The 16,143-nt window shown below is 53.4% G+C and overlaps 2 protein-coding genes across 9 annotated transcripts in view; one reads left to right on the top strand and one right to left on the bottom strand.

Annotated features, from left to right (window-relative positions):
* Positions 1–16,143, bottom strand: part of Mmp2 (Matrix metalloproteinase 2) — a 76,442-nt gene that overhangs the window by 45,368 nt on the left and 14,931 nt on the right. For 5 of the 7 annotated variants that reach the window (XM_033474502.2, XM_033474505.2, XM_033474508.2 and 2 more), the window contains 2 exons: positions 5,846–5,947; positions 4,217–4,386 (listed from right to left, as the gene is read on the bottom strand). In XM_033474502.2, coding sequence (XP_033330393.2) covers positions 4,217–4,386; positions 5,846–5,947 — 272 coding nt within the window. Of the gene's footprint in view, positions 1–4,216; positions 4,387–5,845; positions 5,948–11,804; positions 11,844–12,204; positions 12,340–16,143 lie in introns of those variants that run through there. The other 2 variants (XM_033474503.2, XM_033474507.2) reach the window with 2 other exon arrangements.
* The window catches only part of LOC117222677 (beta-glucuronidase), a 35,126-nt gene continuing 31,041 nt past the window's right edge, over positions 12,059–16,143 (top strand). The window contains exon 1 of one of the 2 annotated variants that reach the window (XM_033474516.2): positions 12,059–12,210. The gene's annotated coding sequence lies outside the window, so the exon portion shown is untranslated. The remainder of the gene's footprint in view (positions 12,211–16,143) is intronic. The other variant, XM_076524758.1, reaches the window with a different exon arrangement.

The following is a 16,143-nucleotide window of genomic DNA, read 5'->3' as shown; positions in this document are numbered from 1 at the left end:
GTGTTCGATGGAATCGCGAGCACGATCGTCGAGAGATTCGTCGCGTCGCTTCTCGAAACGATTCTCCGTAATTTTTCAAAATTAGCGCTAACCCGTTTCGCGGTTTCGTTCGCTTCTCCTATTTTTTGTTTTATTTTTTAAAATATTTCGTCCGATGCGAATTCGAACTACGGAAGCATTATGAACTTATAGTAGAGAGAGAGAGAGAGAGAGAGTGGTAAAAATCGCATCGACGAACCTTGAATCGCCAGCGTTCGCTTCTATCGATCGAGAGGCAGGTTCGCGGATGCACCCGACGCGTCGCGACGCGAAGGGCGACGAGCAACGGGCGACGGGGCTAATCATTTCGCTGCGTTATTTTATTGACAGAGCTTGATTAACTCTTCTCATTGACATCGACGCGAGGGTCTTAAATTCTCGAGGATTATCGTCCCGACGAGCATCCCGACGCGACTCGACGAAATTACCGGGAAATTTTCGTGCGACGTACCGTGCGGGCGAGCCCGGTCGTTAAGGCGCGCAATTAAGGCGAACGATGGCTCACCCCGAGCGTCTGCTAATTAGAACGCCTAAATACTAACGAACCCCGTATTATTTATCCGCCACCGCGATTATCGCGACGGAAACGAATACGAATTTGTTCGTCGGCCACGCGACGGCCGGCGCGAACGCTTTAATTTCGTCTCCGTTTACGTTTACATTTACAATTATATTTACATTTACGTTTTACATTTAGATTTAGATTTAGATTTAGATTTAGATTTAGATCTTCGAGGACGCTACAGAGCGATACCCGTCGTTAAATACCGCGGCTCGAATCTCGCGGAATTCCTTCGTCGGGATCATGGGACGCGCCGTTTCCAGGTGGCGCCACGAAACACCGTCGCGCGTGATCGGTATCGCGGTTGTACCGACGATAGCTAATTTACTGACCGTATAGGGAACTACGGTATCGACGGATTTCCGCTTTTACCGGCTACGCGCGATTTTATCCAAGGTTCGAACAACGGGTCCGTTTAGACCCCGAACGGAAGCATTCTTATCTCGTTTCTCGCAACTGATTTAAATTGCCACACGCTTCGTTGGAAGTTGCTCGAACGGAATCGGCGGTCGATATTATTCATCGTGTTTGGACGCGCGGACATCGGTGGCCTGTACGTTCGAATGCGCGTTTGGGAAAAACGTTTGCTTTCCTGGAAACGATTCTTTCTTTTCTTTGCAAAAAATCTTTTAAACGACGCGTTACAAATAATTTAAAAAGTTTCTTCAACTTTCTTCTTCGTAGTTTCGTATTCGAGTTGTTCGTTTTCGTAAGAAACGCCGAAAATCGACGCGTCGAGACGTCGCAAAGAGAACGGCGATCGTTCAATAAATAAAGACGCGATCGTTTATTTTATCGACGAACGCGATCGATCGAAACACCCTCGAATTTCCGTCGAACGAATCAATTTTCGATTTCGTGGAACGGAAACGTTCGCACGGATTCGACGAAATCGCCATCGATCGGTCGAACGTTCGACCCGTCGTTCGCGAACCCCGACGAACGTGGAATAGAACAGCGAACGAATGTTCTACCCCGGCGACTTTTCTCCTCTTTGTTTCTTCGCCGAACCGACTCCGTCGAGCTCCGAAAAGGCCGGCAGCGGTCGGGCAGGCAGGCAGGCAGGCAGGCAGGGAGGCGGACGCAGCCACGACTTTTCTCGTATCCCGGCGATACACCGACTGGCCGGAGATAATTGAATTAATCGCGCGCCCGCGTCGCTCCCTTTCCGCCAAGTTTTTCCATCGCCTCTTTTGTCGCCTAATCGGATATACGGATTCGTTCGCGTTATCGCGCGTCGCTTTCGGTCGTTACGAGCAACGATATTCCCTGCGAAACCGTTTACCGTCCAATTAATTTTGCGAATTTCAATCGAATTTACGTCGCGAGTCGAGAAGGTGCGAAGCGGGAGAGGGACGCGTCGGTTCGCCAAATTAATTGGACGTCGAACGGTTCCGCAGAAAATAGTCTTGCTCGCTTCCAACGACCGAGAGCGTGGCGCGATAACGCGGACGAATCTGTATTTACGAGGACGCGCCGTGCCATTTACCGAGCAGACGTTCCCGCTCGACGAACGCACAGAGCTTTTACTTCTGTTTCGGCAAAACGAGCCCCGTTCGACCGATATATCTTTCTATTCGGCCGTTCGCGAGTTCGCGATCCAAGTTCGAAGGGTGGTTTCGAGCTCCGAGCCCGGAGCTACCGCGCGGCTGGAAAAATACACCTATCCGTTGTTTCGGCCACTCCTCGAGCCGATCCAGCGATTCCACCTAAATCGACCTCGGGGCAACTCGCGGCCGCCCCTTCCAGCGAGTGAGTCATACGATCTTTTCCCAACCCCTTGGCCCGTGACATCGAGCGAGGCACGCGACGAAGCGTTCCGAGCGTGTATCGTACGAACGTTGCGCTCGTCGTCGTCGTCGTCGTCGTCGTCGTGACATTTTTCGAGCAGACGTCGGATTCGTTTCGATGGGAAATCGATGCGCCCATCGATTCTCGGTTATCGTTAAATCTTCCTACCAATTTGTATCTATTATTCCTTAAACGTTTCGCGATCGCCGAGTACAATCTACGTTCTTCGACGCCGTAATTTCGATGTCGGACGCATCAAATTTTGTTTCGATTCGGGAGAAACGACCAACGTTCGCGATCAACGAATCGTTTACGCGGACGAGCAACACATTGAAAAAAGCTCGAATCGAACGATTCCGATGCCACGAATTTCTCTAACACGGTACAAACGGTTTCCCGTGTTTCAGTAATTTGCACGCGACGCGAATGCGCGAGGATTCAAAGTCCGGTAACGAAGTTTCGCGAGAAGGACCGCGAAACTGAAACACGTAAGCGAAACGGGCGAAACGGGCGAAAGACCGATCGTCGGAAAAGACAAAGCCCGACGTCAGCGAGAAGTCGTTCCAAGTTCCAGCGGTCGACGATACGGAACGCGGGGCGCAGGGTGCAGGGTGCTACCTGTTCGAGAAACAGGACATCCGTGGCCGCTAATCGCCGGTCGCTGCCGCGCCCCTGGCGAATCGCCGAAGAATCCTCTGGCAGCGTACACGGAAATGCCATTGACATCGTTGGTAGCCGGCCAGTGGCGAATATCCACGCGCCGGTCGTTTGCTCGCTGTTCGGATGCCCGCGGGTCGTCTCCCTTCCCACCGGGTCCCGTTCCCGTCGCGTCGTCGCGTCGCGGAACTCGCGAACGGCCAACCGTGAAAATCGGGCCGATTCGCGACGCGAGCGGAAACCGTCGACACCGTCCTTCGTCCTTTGTCCTTTGTCCGCGTCGGGCCTCGTCGGGGAAAAAAGCTCGGTATCGGCGGAAACGTGGACGCGCCGGTCGGGGTTTCGCGGACTCGTTCGTGTCTTGGCAGAGCTCCGCGTTTGCAATTTGGAACGATTCGTCTTGGCGCAGCGTTCTCGATCGGGCGATACGGGCCGTCGCGACGGCCCCGCCGAAACGAGCGCGTCTCGATCGTCCGACCGGCGAACCGAACACCGCCTGCAACCTCGACGGTCGGCGACGGAAACGTCGAATGCTTCGGAAACGAGAGGACCGACGGAAATACGAGCTTCTCGCGACCGCCCTTTCCGCCGCCGCGCTTCGTTCTTTCCCTTTCTCTTTCGTTTCTCGGGACTGGTCGACGCGTTCGCAGTTTAGGAATTTTAGCTTCTCCGCTCGGCTTCGAGCGGCTCGAATCGTCGTATCGTTCGTACGAGCCCGTCGATAAAACGGTCGACGGAGATTCTTCGATCGCGCGTTGGCGCGGATACGCTCCCGAAAAATGCTCTTTTCGGACCTACTTAGATTACGCACGCGCGCGCGCGCGCGCTTATCGTCGACGACGCGGGAATCGTTGCCTATCGTCGAGCACGACGCGCGTTCGAACGCGTACGCGACGAGCTCTCGATCGAACGGACTTTCGATCTAGGAATTACGGCGAGCGTCGCGTCGCGTAGCGCGTTCTTTCCGACTATCCCGCGTTCGAGTTTCGCTCCTTTTCCCCAACTCGGAGACGTTCCAACTTCCACCGCCGATCCGGCGAACTCGGTTTCTCGATTCTTAATCGCGATCGCGAGGGTGCGTCGTCGTCGTGGAAAGAAGCGGATCTCGATGCGCGAGCGAACGAATATCATCGCGGAGAAGGACGAAAGCGCGACGGCGCGACTTACCTCCATGTCAAGTTCCGACGCGGCCACTCCTGCCCGTGGATCGTGTAGCGTTTGTGCCTCATCCTCGCGTATCTAGGATCCGGTTCGTCCGGAAGTCCGCATCGAGGAAGTTTCATTAATTCTACCGTAGCCTCGTCGATGCTGCCGGTTACAGCCACGCCTCCGAATCTCTGGTGGAAAAGTGGAAAAGGGCCACGGTTACGAAATATGTGTGCACGCGTACGTTCCACGATTCCGAGGATCGAAACCGATAGACTACCGCGCGTGCGACATCTGTATTCTGTTCTTATTTCTATTTAAAGAGAACCGAGACCGATCGCGATTTACGAAAAATCGAGGATAGACCGCTCGAAGACCGTCGCGTTCACGGAATTGAAAATCGGTACGGAGAAGATGCTACGGTGAAAATAATTCGATTCGCGAAAGAATTTTCATTGGAAAATGCAGAAATACACCGGTTGTTCGTCGCTTCGACCAAGACTTTAACGAAGAATTTAACTACTTCGGAGATTCGATTTTGCTAGCGATTCGTTACGAAGGTCGGAGAAAGTATCATCCGTCGTTGAACGTCCGTGCGCGTTTGCTCCTAACGAGCTCCATTTTCATGTAAATTCGCGCCAACGAATCGAGCGACGCGTCGCTTTTTCCCGAATCTGTATTTGCGCGCGCGTTTTTCCGCCGTTCCCGCTTTATCCGGCCGTTGAAATTACATCGTCCCGATGGATCGATCGATCGATCGAGAGAGGATCGTCCGAACGAAATGGAAACCCAACGACGGAGTCGCGTTCGAACGTTTCCGGTAGTCTAATCTCGTATTCGACGCAGCGACGCGTTCTTTTTTCTTTTTTTTCTTTCTTCTTTTTTTTTGAAACGATCGAATCACGATTCGGCCGTTTCACAGGCGAGCGAGCGGGTTATTCGACGTTTCGCCCGAGTCGAAGGGAACACCGCGATTCCTCCGTAAACTGTAAACGAACGTTCGATCGCGGCACGTTTCCATCGAGTTATTCGACCGCGGATCGTTGCGCGAGTCCGTCGTTTCAGTCCCGCGTTGCGTTATTTTACGAAAATTAGAACGGACGAAAAGTTTCGCGACTCGTAGGTTCGACTCGAAGATTGCTCGCCGTTACAATTCCTAGGGTTTGCTCGCGAAGCAAAGTCGCCGCGTCGAAAGAACAGCGAACCGCGATCCACGAGAAACGTGCAACGAAACAGCGACCGATTCTTTCGAGACGAATTGCGGCTGGCGTGGATCGATGTCCTTCTCGATATCCGTCCGCGTTTCATACGATTCGTTCGTCCCTTTGGCGAACGGAAGAAACACGATACCGTGGCAAACGATGCATCGAAGATGCGTCGCGCGTGGCGGCGGCAGCGGCAAAATGGGTATCGAAAATGCCACATCGAATACGGTACCGTACGCGACATCGAATACGGTATTCTCCGCGCGGTTTCGCCGACCATATACGATTTATTCCTCGCGCATTTCATTTACAACGGGCCGAAGCCGAAGCCGAAGCCGAAGCCGAAGCCGAAGCCGAAGCAGTCGCGTCTCGTATTCGACGCTCGCGCGCCTCTCGATGCCAATATTTTCGAGAAGAAAACTATTCCACGAAACGTATCGCTCACCTGTAAATTTTTAATGGCGTCCCTCAGCTGATCGTCGGTCCTAAGGTTTCCGGTCTCCAAATCCGTCTGGGGCAGGTATCCAAATTTCATAAGGTAATTTTGCTGAAACAGAAAGATGCGAGAAGGTGGTGAACGTTTGAACGGAGGCCGGTCGAACGAAAACGGAACGTTGCGAGAAAAAGGAAATTGTTCGCGAGCAACGCGAGACGAGTTCTACCGTATATAAATCGATTTATCGTTCTCGCGTCGGCATTCAGCGCAACGTACATTTTGTTCCATTTTAACGGAGTAGAATTCTTTTTTCGGCAGAAAGTAATCGTGCGAGGGTTGAATTCGCTTCTCCGCGCCCGTTCCAACGAAAAGCAATATTTCCGCGAGAAGTTTCTCTCTCCGTTGGCTTTCGAGAAAATCGTCGCCGTAATTTTGCTCGAACGGCCGAGCGGGAAAGAGAAACGGATAAGCGCGAAAGGAGCATCGCGTTTATTTTTTTCTTTGGATTCCGTTGACCGCGGCGTGCTCGCGAGTCGACCGCGTTTTTCGGATAAGTTCGAGAAACCGAACGCGCGCTCCGCCTCTCTTGTTCGACGGAAGCGAAAACGTTGTACGGCGATAACGCCGCCGTTTCCATGGAACTCGGACGAACCGAAGTCGGATCCCGAGAGCACGGGCATCGACCGAAAGAACGATTTCTCCGGCATTGTTCCCGCGCGACTCTTTTCTTTGCTTCCGAAACCGGTTGAACGCGCGACGACCGCGTCATCGGTTGCACTACCATTTCGAGAAGATAATATATCCCGGAATGTCATTCGCCGCGCCTTTGGTATTTTTGGGCCAATCTCGGTAACCGTCCTCCGTGTTTTTCTCGCGCCTCGGCCGGATCTCGCGTAGCCCTCTCGGCGCGCGCGCGATCGACGTCCAACTCGGAAAGGATCGTTACGCGCGAGACGGATTCTGCGATAATTATCGGATCGTGCGAAATTTTCGATCGTTTCGACGACGATCTCGTTCGTTCGTCGATCGTTCGAAAACGACGAAGAAGGTGGAGAAATTTCGGAACGTTCTCGCGTTCCTCTCGATTCGTCGAAATAATCGGAAGCGGACCGCTTTTTCTTACGGCCGACGGAGAAAATTTGTATTCCGCGCAAACGTCTCGAACGTCGTTCGATTTCGAGAGAATCGCGAAGCGGTTAACGCGTATCGAGTCGCGTGCTCGAGTTTCGTCGTTGGGAAATATCGTAGCACGAGATCGACTCTTCGGTCGACCGCGACGGCGCGCGTCGTACTCGACGAGCGTGCGAGCGTATCGGCGAGCCGTAGTTTCTCGAATTAAAGTCTTTTAACGAGGGTCGCTCCGATCGACTGGACACTTGACCTCGTTGACACGGTTTCCGGTCCGCTTCTGTCCCTCGCCGACTCTTCTATTGCTTCTTTTCGTCGCGAGATAAGACACGAAAAGGAAAACCAACCAAGCTTTTCTCGATAGTTTCGCCGCTCCTCGGAACTATTTTAGAGTTATCTTCGCTCACCATCCACCTTTTCTTCGACTCGACTCCCTATTATTCCCGCCTCGACGAAAGCCGTCGAGTCGCGCTCTCCTTTTCGGCTCGCTCTTTTCCTTCGATTCGATACGTTCGCGTTCGCCGTCCCTCTCTCTCTCCTTGGCAGCGGCGATATCGCGGTCGGTCGCTTTCGATTCTACGGAATCGACCAGCTTTTCGGAATAAGCGCAGAGTTTTGGAAACGTCGTTTAATATAATACAATATATAATATAACATTGTACGATATACGCGAGAATATACCGGCCTCCGCTTCCCGTTAACGGCCGTTGGGTGTAACCCCGTGACAAACTTGGCCGGACCCGGCCGAATATACGCGCGCCAGGGTTAAATGCTAACCAATTACCGAAACGGGAGCCGTATGGCGCACGGTTCGCATACTCGGAACTCGGGATTGGGCGCACGTTCGACGCGGAATTCCGCGCGAACCCCGCGAACCGGCGCACCTCGTTTCGCGTAGACCGCGCGCGGATCTTTGGACGAAACGACGACTCGACACCTCCAAAATCGTTTCTACGGCGTTCGATTTGTCCGAGATTCGAAGAAATTGCGACAAGCGCGACGCTCGATCGTCTACGCGTAGAATGCGACGGGGCGCGTCGTTCGAAGCGGAAACGATGCCGCGGGTCGAAAAGCTATTTTCGATTTCGACGAGAGAATCGGTTGTAAATGTTCGGAGAGCGAGGATTATTCGTCGAATTTGCATTACGGTCATGGCTGACGATATCCGCCGTAGATTTTACCGAGCCGTTTCCGGTTACGCAAGAAGTTCCGCCGAATGGTCGGCGGAAAACGGAACGTGTACGGTGTACGGAATAAAGCACCGCATCGCGGTGCCGTGACGCGTCGCGTCGCGTCGCGTCGCATCGTTTTCGTCGACGGGAATGATACGCGACGCGACGACACCGAGAACCAAGGAAAAAGAAGATTCGGTTATTTTCTCTTCGAACGCCTCGTAAACCTATTCCCGAATGGATTTGGAACGCGATCGGAACGAGCCGTCGTCGGTGACCACCGGGCCGGATCGGAATCGACGATTCGTTTTATCGATTTATCGGCGCGCCGAGACTCTTCCCGAGTTTCTTCCGGGACCGTTCGCGGCGGTCGACGTTGATCAGCCGTTCGATGAAACGCGTCGGAATAAACGCGATTTAAAAAGTCTCGCCGCCGCGAATCGTCGATTTAATAAATCGTCGCGACAAAATCGCTTCGCTCGCGTATCGCCGTGAAAAACGAAAAACGAAGACGAATCGTTCGTCGAGATACGTCGATGGCAAAGAGATAAAAAAGGAAGAACGAAGAAAAAAGTTATTTGGTCGGATAGTTGAATAATATATCGGCCGATAACGTTCGCGTTTGTTTGGAACGGCGGTTGTCGATGTCCGCGGGGATTCGGAATCGACTGACCGAGAGAGGGGCCGAATACGCCTGCTGCAATCTACAGCCTATAGGCTGCAGGCTACGGGCTACGGGCTACGGGCTACGGGCTACGGGCTACGGGCTACGGGCTACGGGCTACAGGGTACACGGCCGCGGCGCCGTTGCATCGGAACGAAACCGCGATGCAAGATTTATCGTCGTCCATTCGTTTCGGCCGACCGTGCCGTGCCGGGCGCGGTAATGTCCGGCAGCCGCGTTTCCGGAACGAAATGAGAAATTTCCGCCGGCACGACGGAAGATAAGTATCGATTAGTATCCGCGGCGCTCGCTCTCGTTGGAACGCGAACACCGTCGATTCGCTCCCCTCGACAAGGAAGAACGAAGACAAACGTTCGTTTCGCTGGCGAAAATTCGTACGAATTTACGATTTCGCGTGTTCTACTCGTGAAATTGATTCGAGTAGAACACGATAGACGCGTCCGGAATTATTGAAAAATCTATGGTCGACGGGTACGTATATATGCATATACATATATCGTTTCGATGGAATTTTGTCTCGGCATCGTTCCCATGCATATCGAATTCGACGGAGGTCGAAGGAAGCGAGTCCCGGTCCCGGTCCCGGTCCCGGTCCCGGAGGCGGAAGATGCCGAGAAAGATCAAAAAGATTGAAATAACAGATCACGGGCTGCGTGAGAAGGTCTACAGGGGTGCGCCGGCTATGGCCACACCCTGTCGTCCGACGCGCGTAAACAGGCTCGAGCGGCCACGGCAGAATTTTCGTTTCACCGGTCGAAAGAACCCTCGGCTGCGATGGTAATAACGACAAGAATAATAATGATAACAACAACGAATGTCGGTTCGATCGATCGTAACCTTAATTACCTTGTTTCGCGAACGCTGCGTATATTTGTTAAAATCGTGTAACGCGTGATCGCGCGTTCGAACGATATCGTAGAGATGAAATGGAAAACGATCGATGGCCGTTGCGTGGAACGACGCCGTAGAAATTCGATGCGAAGCCGACGTACAACGATATCGTAGAAATTAAATGGAAAAAAGATGGCGACGTAAAACGATATCGTAGATGGCGAGCGCGGATTCCGTGCTCGTCGAAAATTCCAGAGAAAATCGTCGCGATACGGAACATGGAATGTCGCGAACGAATTTTTAACGATTCCGTATTATACGCGCAGCGGTCGTGCTCGAATAATAATTAAGGTTTCGTTGCGAGACATCGTCGGTAACGATCCGTCGAGCGAAAGCCCTGCGTTAGCGACGATACCCATCTATCGCGAGAACGCGTTTTAATTATGAACACGACCGGCATCGCGAGCAGGGAGAAAATAGGAGTCGATCCTGGAGCGACACGCGAACTTGCGTGCACGACGCGTCGCGCGATCGGACGCTGCGTCCGGACGATCGAAAATCGATTCGTCCGCCGAGCCAAGTACCAAGTCCGATTCAACGTCTCGAAAACCGATCGACGACGGGTACGGGTTTTCGTCCCGGTCGAAACGAACGCGCGATCGTCCGTCGTTACCTCGCTCGTCGCGAACGGCTTCAACGCGATAATCGAATTTGAAAGTTTTCCCGTAGGAAGCTCGTCGAACCGGTTTTTACATCCGCACCTCGAGAACTCGAAAGTTCGACAACGATCTCCCAGGGTTATTTTCCATCGATCGGGAAGCTCCTGTCGTCCAAGTGCTCGATTACCGTATTCGCGTGCTCGAATTCGATCGATTTAACGTCGAACGAACGCGTTGAAAATCGCGGAACAGCGAGCGAATTCGGCGTAGCGATCGACGCGAACGGAGCGGTTCCTGGCCCGCTTTCGTTCGACGCAAATATTATATTCGTTTCGGTACGCGCTCTTTGCAAAATCTACGATACATCGAAAATCGCGAGTCGGCCAACTTTTCGGACCTTCGGCACCGCGCGGCTGCCGCGTGTTCCAGATTCGGTACCGTTTCCACCGAAAACACCATGAATCTTCCATGCTCGGGGTCCCGGAGTTACGAGTTGCGAGTTACGAGTTACAAGCTACGAGTTACGGACCGCGAGCTACGAGCTACGAGCTACGAGCTACGAGCTACGACTCGGTAAACGATCGCGGAGAAGCCGAGGATCCTCTAACTCTCAAACAATCATGGAGGGCCAGCTCTCCGCTCTTTGCTCTCTCTCTCTCTCTCTCTCTCTCTCTCTCGGATCGCGCTCGCGTTTACGCGACGAACGACCAACGCGCCATTCTTCGACAACGACGACGCGCGTAATATCTCGAGAGCCCGCTGGAATCGATGTAAACTTTGCGACGCGACGCGACCCGTCTCGACTCGAAGATTAATCGTGGCAAAGGACGCGAGTTTCGCGCGTTTCCATTTACCAGTTACCGGTAAGGCATCCGCTCGAGCAAAGCGACGTTTACGTCCAAAATAAGCGTCTCGTTCCGACCCGTTGCGGTCCAACTCGGCCAATTCGCGAACTCCCGAGCTGGAAAATAGTGTCTCGACCAGAGTTTTACGCGCTGGCAGACTCGCGACGATCGAGTTTACTCGCGGTTCTCGCCGCGAGTCAAGTTTTTGGTAATATCTCTCGTCGAACTCTCGATGCCGTTCGAAGGTCGCCGAATTCTCGATACCTCGATCGGTCGCTGACCAACCTTGCTTACTCGTTGGTAGACCGCGCATCTCCGCGCATTTAATTAGCAACTATTTTTGCGCCGACGCGACCGGCAACCCGAGTCGGATTTTTTTTATCGCTCGATACTTGATCGTCGTCGTCGTCGGTAGAATTTGCAAAGTTTCTCGAAGCTGTAGAAAGCGTATTCCGAATTTGGATTCCGGTCGTGGACGGTCGAGTTTACGGATTAGCTTCTCGGAGGATAAAGCCGATCGCGTCGGTAATTTCCGAGAAAAGGTTGGGGCAAAGCCGAAGAACGAGGCATGCTGAAAAACGCGTTTAAAGTTTCCAAAACGATTTTCAGAGGATCGCGTGGTCCGATCTCTGCATACGGGAGAATTACCGTAATCTGCCACCCCAGGGCCATAAAGAGAATTTTCCTCTTCGTAAAACTGGCCGTAAAACGCCATCTTCTCTTCTCTCGAAGATACATCGTCGCGGCTTCGATATCGATATCGATATCGATATCGATAACGATACCGATATCGGTACGCCTCGATCGAGAGCAGCGCGCGACTCGGCGCGGCGCGGCGCTGCGGGTTCTTCCTCTCCATACGTCCAGATCTCGTAGACCGTGGTGCTAGTCGTCAACCCCGACGGAGAAATCTAATTTTACAGCGACCTATATTTAGCCGAAACTTATTCCAGCGGCGGTGTGCAGCACCGGGTCACCGGACTTCGCGTTCGCGAACGAGGGATAACGAAAGCTTGTTCGGATTCGAACATCTCGAAGATCGATTTACCATGCCGTAAGTACTCGAAGCATACGCGTCGCGCCATGGCCGTCCGCCATCGACGTTTCTTTTCGCTGCTTCCCGACGATTTCGGTCTCGTCGAATCGGGAACCTCGACGACTCTACCATTTGCGAAACGCGTGCGCGATTCGAATTTTCGATACGGGATGCGCGTTCGCGATCAAAAGTCGGACGAACGATGGAAATTGGTCGTCCGCCGTCGAGCGAGTCGGTGTCGCGGTCGCGTCGCGAACGGCCGAGTACGATCTTGAAATCGACGGGGACCGTTTCGCTCGACGGTACGCGGTATTCGGCCAGTGGAATGGAAACGTAAATTACAAACTCGAATACAACCGCGTCGTTCGCACCGGCCCAACGCGTTTCGTTCGTAGGACACTCGCGAAGCTTGGGAACGAAGGAGAGGCCTCTCCTTCCCGTAGCGCCGAACAGCGCCGAACGGAGCCGAACGGTGCCGAACGGCGGCGAACGGCCCGCTGTCAGCGGACAACAGAATTACGCGTCGCGTCTTCCTGGGTCAAACGCATTCCTACCGCGACGACGATTACCGTCGCGTCCACAAGACCCGGACCTTTTAACTCGCCGTTAACTCCGAACCCGGTGACTAATCGTTGCTCTCGATCGAGTCGGGCCGGGTACTCGCTGTCGAGGGTCTCGTCGTTGTCTTTACGACCGAACCGACGCGCTCTCGACGCGTAACGTAACCTACCGAGAGAGAGAGAGAGAGAGAGAGAGAGAGAGATCGCGCGTGCAACTCGCGTCGGGTTATACGTGTATCGTTCGTACCGACCGTTTAAAATATCGATTCGATGGAATAACCAAGATCTTTGAGAATCCTAACTAAAATATCCTATAATATCCGTTGCTTTCGCTTTCTTTCGGATCGTTGCTGTACGCAAAATAGATTCGGAATCGTATCGGAACGTCGTTCGACCCGATCCATTCGTACAATTTGGCGCGGAAAAATGTAAACTTGGATAAAAATCCACGGGCTCGTTGAAAAGACTCGCATTCGAAATTACAAAGAACGAGGGATCGGATCGATGCGACGCGACGCGACGCGACGCGTCGGAGGCTTCGACGAAATCTGCGTAACTTTCCAAACGAATTTCTCGGTAGCGGCCGATCGTCGCGTCCGCTCCGATTCGTTGACCGAGTGACAAATACGTTCCGCGAACACTCGTCACAAAGAACCGGATAAGCGGCGAGCCGGGCAATCGGAGACAACGAATCCGTCGAGAAACGATTGCGAGAAACGCTTCGTCGTGCTCGCGATCGGCCTTCCGCGCGTCGAAACAGGAAGTCGCTGATTCATCCGGAATCGAATCCGTTTTTAAAAAAGGAGACAACGTTGTATCTTGGACCGCATTCTTGCTTCGCGCGGATTCCTGGAAGAGAAACCGGAGAGAGGACGCGACTCTCGGCGCGGTAAACGCGATCGACGAACGTTCGCAGGATCGAATCGCTCGATTTTTCGCGGTCGGACGAGTAAAACGTTCCGGTCTCGAAATATTATTTTCGACCGGCTTTCGAAAGGTATCGAATTTTTACGAGTCTCCGTATCACCTTTTTAATCGGAACGGCCGAAGAGATCGATCGGCGTCGAACGCACCCTGTGTGTTGGCTCGACGGGTCTCTACGATCGTTTCTAACAAACGCAACGTTCGAGAGCCGAGCGTATCGAGATTAAAGTGGCTCGGCTCGCTCGGCTCGCTCGACCGCTCGACCGCTCGCCTGCTCGCGTTTCCCGCAGGAGCGAGCCGTACCTTCGAACACAAACGGTTCGTTTGTTTGTCGAGCGAACATTCTTGCTGACCTATTTTAGTAGTTTGGTGAACGTCGGCGGCGCGTTCGTTGGCCTTTAAGAACGTCGCTTAAAAATATGGAAGTTTTCCCGAGCCGGTGTACACACAAGAGCACGCCTTGTCCCTCGAACAGCTTCTTTTCACGAACGCACCGGCGGCTCTCCTGGCACTCGAAACGCCCGTTTCGAGCATCTTCGCGGGCTTTTTACAAGTTTACCAGCGTCGACATTGACGGATCGATTCGTAATCTCGCCGCATCCCGGTCTCGTCCTCCTCCTCGCCCTCGCCCTCGTTCTCGTCCTCGACCGCGCGATTCCACGCAAGAAACGTTTCGCAGATGCTGGCGCATCGCGCGCGTCCGATCGGGTAATTGAGTCGCGACGATGGCCGGTCGAAACGATCGGACCGAGAAAGCAATGCAACCCATCGTCGAATAGCGCACGACGTACCGTGATTGTTCCCCGTAGTTCCAAAAGAAAAAAGAAAAAAAAGAAGAGAAAGGAAAACACACGACGCAACCGAGCAATTCGTCGCAGGATCGCGACGCGCTTCCTCTGCCTCGCCGTTTCATAATCCTCGAACCGCGCGCCGTTGCGTTTAGCTTCGCCGAATAAACTTGCTCTGTCAAAAAATAAAAACCCACCGGCGGTTTGTTTATCCGCGCGCGTAAATCCGCGTTTATCGGCGCGGACGAAACGCGCGCCGGCGATCCGATTGTCGGTGCAGAAATCTCTACGCGTCGCGTCGCATTTTCGCGTTCCGAGCAACATCGATTCTCTAAATTCTAAACGATGTCGGAGTCTCGGCGAAACAGCGACGCCCATTCACTGCCGACTAATTCGAATCGTTCGCTGTTCTCGCAATTCTTGCGAGCGTTCGATCGATTCGAATCGGACGGACAACGATACGCGGCGATCGTTGCGATCGAACTCGGCCGGCTCGTCGTCGCGATCCGCGAACGTACGGTCGTTCGTAAACCCTGGCTCCTGCCGTTCGACGACCTTCGTTTCGGTTGTCCCCGCGTCGATCGTGGGCGGCCAAAAACGACGATCGACGCGTCCCTTGGAACGACGATGGTTTCGTTTTCGCGAGCCATAAATGCGTGGAACGCGACTCGCGCGCGCGCGCTCGTTCTCGCCAATATCGTTCGAAGAATCGCGTTGCAAAAATGGCAAGCGGCGCCGCTAAAGCGAAAACAACCTTCTCTCGTTGTCCGACTATTTTTACGCGCGGCGGGATTGCAGTATTTACGATGGATCGACGAGACCGACTAGATCCGAGACCTAAACCATGGAGCCACGGGAGACCTTGGTCGTCGAGCCGGCTCGCGACGAGGCGCGCGGCGCTCCGAAAATGGCGCTCGTTATGCCGAGGTCTCTGTAAGACAACGACAACCGACACGATCGATACGCCTTTAATCCTTTGCTAATGTCCTGTCCGTATCGCGAATTGCGAATTGCGAATTGCGAATTGCAACACCGTGTCCGCGAGGCAATTGTCAGAGTCCGTGGGATTCTGTGCAGATTTACCGTCGCGAGTAACCCAGCTTGGATTCCTCTTTGCGGGATACGCGTAACGCGACGAAAGAAAAAAAAATTCCGCGGCATCGAGACATCTAGGAAAATAACCGTTCTCGCAGGTTCCGTCGTTCGAAAAGCACCGCGCTCCGAATTCTTGAAATTCGCCGAGGTCTCCGGCGACCTTCGAGAATCGATCGCGTTCGCTTCGTCCTCGAGGTTTGGGTTATCGCGGCGAGAGAACTCGCGACGCGACGTTTTCCCAAGGAGTCGACAAGATTCGTACGATTTTGGTATCGGCGTTTGGATACGAAAACAAACGAAGATACTAAAAAAAAAACTCCTGGTAGCGAAGAGAGAACGACGATTCGATCAATTTTAATCGGTACAGACATTTTCTCGCGGCCTTCGACTCGAAACTAGCGATCGAAGAGAAAATTGATCGAAGCGGCGGGTCGCTGCGACCGAAGAAAACGTTCGGGTGCCCGAGCGAGCCACCCTCGTCTCCGTATTCTATTTGTCCGGCACGCGTCGGCCCGAGTACGTAAAACCTCTCGGGTCGTATCCTCCCAACGCCATAAGGTAGCCCCCCCCCCCCCCCCGAATGG

Source organism: Megalopta genalis, chromosome 10, assembly GCF_051020955.1.
Source record: "Megalopta genalis isolate 19385.01 chromosome 10, iyMegGena1_principal, whole genome shotgun sequence".
Classification (NCBI taxonomy): Eukaryota; Metazoa; Arthropoda; class Insecta; order Hymenoptera; family Halictidae; genus Megalopta; species Megalopta genalis.
This window is presented reverse-complemented; position numbering and strand designations above follow the sequence as displayed.